The sequence below is a fragment of the Euphorbia lathyris genome, chromosome 2 (genome assembly GCF_963576675.1).
Source record: "Euphorbia lathyris chromosome 2, ddEupLath1.1, whole genome shotgun sequence".
NCBI lineage: Eukaryota > Viridiplantae > Streptophyta > Magnoliopsida > Malpighiales > Euphorbiaceae > Euphorbia > Euphorbia lathyris.
This window is the reverse complement of record NC_088911.1, coordinates 60,014,206-60,021,914: the sequence shown is the minus strand read 5'-3', so window position 1 is coordinate 60,021,914 and position 7,709 is coordinate 60,014,206. Positions and strand designations below refer to the sequence as shown.

General features: G+C 31.9%; 1 protein-coding gene across 2 annotated transcripts; it reads right to left on the bottom strand.

Moving 5' to 3' along the window:
* Positions 1-302: 302 nt before the first annotated feature.
* LOC136220510 (BTB/POZ domain-containing protein At1g03010) lies at positions 303-3,530 on the bottom strand. 2 transcript variants are annotated; one of them, XM_066008331.1, is made up of 4 exons: positions 3,305-3,530; positions 2,348-2,414; positions 1,065-2,267; positions 303-998 (listed from the first exon to the last, which is right to left on the bottom strand). In XM_066008331.1, the coding sequence occupies exons 1-4, from the start codon at positions 3,385-3,387 to the stop codon at positions 468-470; spliced, it is 1,884 nt and encodes a 627-aa protein (XP_065864403.1). In that variant the 5' UTR covers positions 3,388-3,530; the 3' UTR covers positions 303-467. The 2 variants fall into 2 exon arrangements, with proteins under 2 accessions (XP_065864403.1, XP_065864404.1); XM_066008332.1 differs by lacking the exon at positions 3,305-3,530 and adding an exon at positions 2,500-2,744.
* Positions 3,531-7,709: the final 4,179 nt, after the last annotated feature.

The following is a 7,709-nucleotide window of genomic DNA, read 5'->3' as shown; positions in this document are numbered from 1 at the left end:
TCTTAGGAGCGGCCTCTTGAACATGAGAAGTAATGCTATAATCTTAATCTTTAATTACAAAAAGAATGATTGAGATTTAATTGTTATACTCTACAATTTGATTATTGAATTATTAAATCTGAACTATTGAATATTGATTTTACAACTCAAGTTGAGTTGAAGATGATGACCTAAATCCTATTCTGAAGTATTCCTCCATTCTTTTGGTACAAAATCATATTGATGCTGAAATAATTTGTTAAAACAAACTAGTAAGCTTGAAGTATTTTATATCTTTACTAAAACAAGTGAAAAATGAGCAAAATAATGATGTTTTGATTCTGTTACAAAATGGAATTTACAGTGTTCCATGGAATAGGAAAAGAAAACTGAAAGAAAGAAGAATCGAAAAAGAAGGAAGCATGAATTAGACAAAATCACAGTAAAACTATAGTTATGCTTGGTTAAGTATACAGAAATATAGAGAGTCAGGAAACAGAGTGACGCCTTCTTTTCTGAAACAAGAATCTGGTTTCTGAATGAGGTTTTCCCCCTATTGGCTTTAAACCATTGATTCTGAATAAGGAATTAAGCTTGCTTAATTTTTTTGTGAAGGATTTAAATAGCTTATTTGCTGGATGAGATCTTACAAGTTCTTGTTTCATTGACACATGATCTTTTTCTAGATCAGTTAGTCTCATTCTCATTCTTGCTACTTCTAGTTTGAGTTCTCTGTTCTCTCTTCTCACCGATGCATAATTATCTCTGGGAGATATTGCTCCACTTCCTGCTCCACTGCCAGATCGTTGTGGGAATTGTCCCAAGAAAAACTGGTTGTGTCCTCCTCCGTTCATCGCATTTCTCAGCCTTATTTGCTCGAAGTACAGCACCTGCACTGCCATCTGGACTGGTAATCTTTCATTTTGGGCTGCGTGGCTGCACGCTTCCTGAGATAGTTTTTGGCTGTCTATTGTCTTGCAAAGTCTGTACCTTTCTGAATCTTTTATGTTTGGATGAACCTGTCAATTTCTGTTAAATTAATAGGCAGATAGGATAGATGATATACAATTAATAAAGATACTAACTTTGAGGAAGATATCCACAGCCCTGTATAATCCATCACTCAGTATCCGAGCATGGTCCGGAAGTAGTTCTGCTAGTGCTATGAATTTTGTTGGCATCAAATTAGAATCAAGTGCAACTTCTGCTAGAAAGTTGTCTAGCAATTTTGAAACCTTAAGAATGGAGCTCTGCTTAGGAGATCCAGGGCTGTCGAAATCATATACCATTTCACTTTCATCCCTGAAATGATTGTCTAGGTCTTGGTCTTCGTCATCGTCGTCTATGTTGAGAAACATAGAGAAGATCCTCAAGATTGAGTCTGTATCATACAACGTGGTATGGCTGTTTCCATGTGAGTTTGCTGGAATTAAGATATCTTCTAGAATTGCTTGATCCAGTTGAAGGCCGATTCGTCTCTCCAAATCAGATCTGCAATGAGTAGCTGCTGATGCTGCAATTGCCGTTTTCAACAGACTAGAAAGAAAAGCCATAGGAACTGGACTCTTTCTAGATTGAGTTGGTAGTAAGCTAACTATTGCTTCAACAATTACCCTTTGTTTCTTCTGCAACTCCAAATCAAGGACACTTCCTTTAACCAAATGAGGGTCTCTTACAATGAGACCTTGAAGAGAATTATGGGCATAATTTATCAAAATCTTGCTGATCATATCCTGTTTTAGACCCTTTGACTTCACCGCGGATAAAACTCTTTGGAACAGATCAAGATTCAGGACTGCAAGGGACTTACCCCACCAGTCTGATGGCGTTTCGGGTTCCATGTTTGTCTGTTTTGAAGGAAAATTGTGATCCAGTTTTAGCAACCCTGAAGTAAGCTGCTCTTTGCAAGCATTGTTTGCAATAGCATTGATGAGCCTGCCAACCAGATTGATCTCTTCAGCTATGGGCAAGAGGGTTTCACAGCGGTGAAGAACCGATATGGAACTTGATATGTTGGGAAGAACCATTTCCCTTAGATGAGATTCGGCTCGAGCCTGCAAGTTCTTCTCTGCAAAATCTTCGGTCATTTCAAGGTAATGGGATGCACACAGTAGAATAGCAACATTTGATATTGTAATCTCAACATTTACACCGTAGCAGAACTTTGCAGCAAGCTCAAAAGCCTCTGCTCCACCTGGAACACACGCTATATTTATGCGCGAAACTTTACTATCTTTTGCTTCCAACAGCAACTTTCGAACTCGTCCACTCCGAGAAACAAGAGGGAACTGTAAAACAACATGGTGTAGATCAGTAATTTAGATATGATCCTTTATGCACGCACGTACACATGAAGCAGATAGGTTACCTTGTGCAGTGCAAAGGTTAAGGCTCCAATTTCTACTGTAAGATCACTAGAAACGTCAGAAATGGGCCTGCAAGATAGTGGAATGATTCAAGTACAAGTGCAAAAGCAAAAGAGAGACAGGAAAATTCCAAAGAAAAATAAGTAATGCATACATGTTGGTTAGTGCCAATAATTTAGGAGGGTGACCTGATTTTGGAACACAAGTAAGTTCACTTAAAAGAGATTAAATGTCTAGGTTCTTGTTTGTGTACTAGTATATGAACCATAATATTTATGGACAATTTTAAAACAGACACAGATGGCCCATATGGGAAACATCAGAAATCAATAATTAGAGAATGAGTGGCTACTGCAAAATATTGTTATATTTCCCAGCTGTTACTTAATTCTGCAGATGAGATTATGTTTATGTCATCATCAAAATCAAATCAAGAGTTAGATGTGTTTTTGTACATATATATCAGTGAAATTATTGAGAGGCAGGCAGCACATTTATAGTAGTTCATATGTGGATAAGACTGCATTTGATAGGCCTCATGCCACTGTCTCTCAAGTCAAGCACAAACATTGCAAGGCACTGTGTTCTTTCCTTCTTTTATTATAGTGTGGCTGTGATTTCAGTATTCTTGGACCTACATAGTCTAGTCTAGATGCTGGGAGTTTTTAAGCAAATTCTTCATATATAAAAGACAAATCAGTCTACTCTACTTAATTCAGCCAAAACTGTAATTCAAGTGTTCCCATCTAATTTGACAAATTCCCTGTTTTTTTCACTTTGGCATAAAGTTGAATGAAATTAAAAAAAAAAAAACATGTGTTTTGTAGTATTAATTTGACTATCTTGAGATATTTATGGCATAAAATAAAGTTATTCCTATTCATGGAAGTTGAAGCATTACATATGAAATTCAGTAAAGAAAGAATGCAGATGAAATAGAGAAAAAGAAGAAGATTTACCATTCAGTGGCATGCCTTATACTAGAAGTTGGACGAAAAGATCTCTTCCCTGATATGCTGGGCTTGAGTTCAACAACACCCATTTTAATTTCTTCAAACACTTTCAGCTTTTGTACAAGTGTCTCCTTTTTCTCTTTTCAGTTGCAGCCTCAAACAGAATTTTATTACATGTGGAAAGAGCACATGAACTCTCATGCAATGCAAGATTAATTATATGCTTTAATCAGTGATTATAATGTGGCTTAATCTAAAGTCAATACTTTGTTGATGTGCTTCCACTTTTCGGTGAAAGGTATTGCCTTTTCCTTTTCTTTTTTACACTCTAAAATCATTCTTCTTTTCACAATTTTTGCAGGTTTCTCTCCTTTAAGGGGATCTAATCATCACTCATCATACCTACCTAATTATACTTTACCTTAATTTAATCCTATATTACATCTAAACCTTAGATTTAAAAGACATTGACCGATAAACTAATTGAAAAAGCTTATAAAACTAGTTTTTTTTTTCAAAATTTGAGGTTTGAGTCCAAAAGCTCTTTCAAACATTTATTCATCAAACACTATCATTAGAGATTTAACTAGGGGCTAATTACAAATCTAGCTCAATTAAGAGGGGTCTTTTACATATCTAACTCACTTTGCTTCCATCTTACCAAATTAGACATTTTCAACCATTTTGGGCAAAATTACCCTTAGTTCTATTCAATCATCGATTTACTTCTGATTCTTCTTCTTCCGCTTCTTCTTCTTCTTCTGGTTCTGATTCTTCTTCTTCTTCAGTTCATCTTCTTCAATTTCTGATACCAATCATTATCGATTTTTGAGATTATTGACGTATTATGTTTAATTTCTCGTAGAAATGGTATGTTTAATTTGGTAAGATGGAAGCATAAGAAGAATCAGAAGTAGATCGATGATTGATTAGAACTAAGGGTAATTTTGTCCAAAATGGTTGAAAGTGTCTAATTTGGTAAGATGGAAGCAAAGTGGGTTAAATATGTAAAAGACCCCTCTTAATTGGGCTAGATTTGTAATTAGCCCTTTAACTAGTGAACACGTCTAAAGTAATCTAAACCTTTAATTTTATCACAATTCTCTCTTTATCAAACGGGGCTACTTTGTTTTTTCTACCATTGGATGAGCTTACTTTGTCAAAGTTCATCACCATCCAATGGTGGAAAAAACAAAATAAGACTTATTTTGTCAAAAACAAAGTAATCATAGCCTAACCCAGAAGGCTATATGTTCAGAAAAGCTATTCATTAAAGAACCTATTAATTCTATTGGTCGTGTATATATTTATATCAATCTCAATCAATACCATTAAACATTACCATTATTTTTAAAACTTTCATTAGAAGAGGATGAGTTGGACTTGAATGCTATGATGAAAACCACACTTGTGTGCTTTTATTTGCTTATTTCAATCCTTCATTGCATATTAACAAAAATTAAACGCATCTTAATTAATTATAAATGATCTATATAAAATATTGGGTAAATAATTATAAAGTCCTTATATTTTTACTTAACATATTAGTAGGTTCATTATATTATTATAAGGGCCTTGTTTGGTAAAGAGCGTTTTGGGATAAAAAGAGCGGTTTTGACCAACTTTAGAGGTTTGACCACTGAAACCGCTAATTGGAGTGTTTGGTGGAGAGAGAGGTTTGGGAGAGAGTTTTGGGATGAAAACGCTAATTTAGAAAAAGCTCTTAAAATGAGCTTTTTCAATTAGCGTTTTGCAATATTAAAATTAATGGACTTCTTTAACCCTGATAGATAGACTCCCTCTTCCCCTGCACCAAAATTAATGCCCTTATTCGTCTTTTTGCACAAACCGCTATTATTAATCAGCTAATTTTTACCAAACAGGTCTACACAAACAGCTAATCAAATCAGCTAATGTAATCAGCTAACAGCTAACAGCTAATGTAATCAGCTAACAGCTAACAGCTAATTCCCAAACAGGGTCAATGTCCTTAAGTTTTATTTTAATCAACTTTTTAATCCTTCCATGTGTTTTGTAGATGAAAGTCCAAATTGCCCCTAGTTATTCACATAAAAAAAACTTATTTTTTAGTTTCAAATTTAATCTAAATAGTTTTAATATATATATATATATATAGGTTTTTCTATCATGTGCTCAAAGGGCACATGATAGTAAAAGATTTTACACACATTAAACCTTTATTAGCATTCCTATTTTCAAGATTCTACTTAATTAGTGGGATTATCAATAAATGTTTCATTAAAGAATATATATTCTCTCGGTGTCTTCTATGCTTACTTTGTTTTTTACAAAGTAAGCTTTACTTTGTTTTTTCTACCATTGGATGAGCTTACTTTGTCAAAATTCATCACCATCCAATGGTGGAAAAAACAAAGTAAGACTTACTTTGTCAAAAACAAAGTAAGCATAGCCTAGCCCATATTCTCTCTCCTCTCTTTTCTCCTTACCAAAATACTATCAAACTCCTAAAAATTCTATGCCTAGAATTTTATTTTTTTTTTCCTTTTTACCATAAAAATCATAAAAAAAATCATGTAATGAAAAAAGGAGTTAAAATAGAAAATTCCAAACAAGAAAAAAGGATTAATTAAATAAATGTACCTGTAATTTTCCTTGTTTGGACACATGATAGAAAAACCATACATTAATGTATTTTTATTCTCTTAAATTTTTATTTTTTTAATATAATGTCTTTAAACTAGCATTAAATATTAATAAAAAAAATTAAAAATCAAATTTTTTTTCTTCATTTATAAAATTTATTAGAGATAAATAAAGATTACTTTTTACGATTTATATAGTTTTGCTCTTATTTTGATAATTTTTGAAATATTTTTCATTCATTTTTTTGTCAATAAAATTTAGGCTACTAAATTAAATTTCTATAATTATATAAAATTTAATAAATTAATTATTCAATATTGTAGAGATTATGTAGGAAAAAAAATATTGTAGAGATTATGTAGAAAAAAAGGAGAAAAAAACATAAAATAGGAAAAATAGATGTTTTATTATTAAAATACAGAGTAAAGGATAATTTTGATATTTTGAATTTTATTTGGTATAGTTTGACCATTGACTTAAACATAAGGACTAAGGAGTTAATGAAACTAAAAACTGAATGACTATATAATTATTTCTAAAAATAGAGGGATTTAGTAGTGTATTAAGTAAAAATTCAGGGACTTTATAATTATTTACCCTAAAATATTTAATTGATTTATTTGTTAAACTCTTAAATTAAATTTTGAAAGTTTATAGTAAAACTCAATTCTAAAAACTTTTTAGCTTTTCCTCAAATCAATAAAATTCTTTATTCAACATTTCTCTTCTCTCTATTTTATTTTTTTATAATAATTTATTATTCAAAAGTATATATTATTTTCTTATATAAATATAATAATAAATAATACTCCCTCCGTTTCATATTACATGACTTTTTAGAGAGTTGTATAGAAATTAAGGATATTGTAAAAAAGACATTGTTGCCCCTTATTTATTGATTCTAATATTTATTTATTCTATAATAAGTCCATTATTCTAATTAATTTTCATAAAATCGCGTTTTATAGCAGAAAAAAAGATGACTTAACGTGTACTGATCATATAAAGTGTCATGTAATATGAAACAAAAAAATATCTCTAGAAAGTCATGTAATATGAAACGGAGGTAGTAATGTTTAGTACTAAAAAAATAAATACAAGGTAAAATTTTTAAAGTATAATTAGAAATGATATGTGTTTTTTTTAAAATCAATGATACGTGTTTTCATACCTCAAATAATTAAGAGTAAAATAGTTTATATTATTTTGAATGGGTGACAAAGAAATTAGAAAAAAATGTATAGGTAGTGGTGGATGGGATAGGATAATAAGCAAAGCAGGCAAGGCATATGGTAGTCATAATGAAGAGGTTGTTTGTGTCAATCATAGCTTAAGATTACACGATCAGACGGTGATGATATCATGATCCCGGCCGTCCATTCTTGCTTTTCTAGTTGGCTAATCCAGTGATTAATACTAGTATAATCATTTGCTTTTCCTTAAAGTTGTATTTATTTATAATAGCCTAATCAATTTTCACTAGTTGGCTGGCTTAGTCTAGCTAAACGACACACACACAATATACTGTTCCCATTTTCCTATACCCCAAATATACATATACATATTCAATTTGTCATATGGAACATAAGTAAAGGGAAAATTACAAAACTAGGTCAAATGGGAGACCCATTTACATATTAAACCCATTTACTCAATCTACTACATATCTAGACTGATTTTGTGTGACTTTCCCATAATACCCTCAATATTTACGCGCGTCTCGTCCCCTCCCGTCTGACTTCGCAAATTCCATATTATGCGAAGCCTGCGAAGCTAATGTTCATAA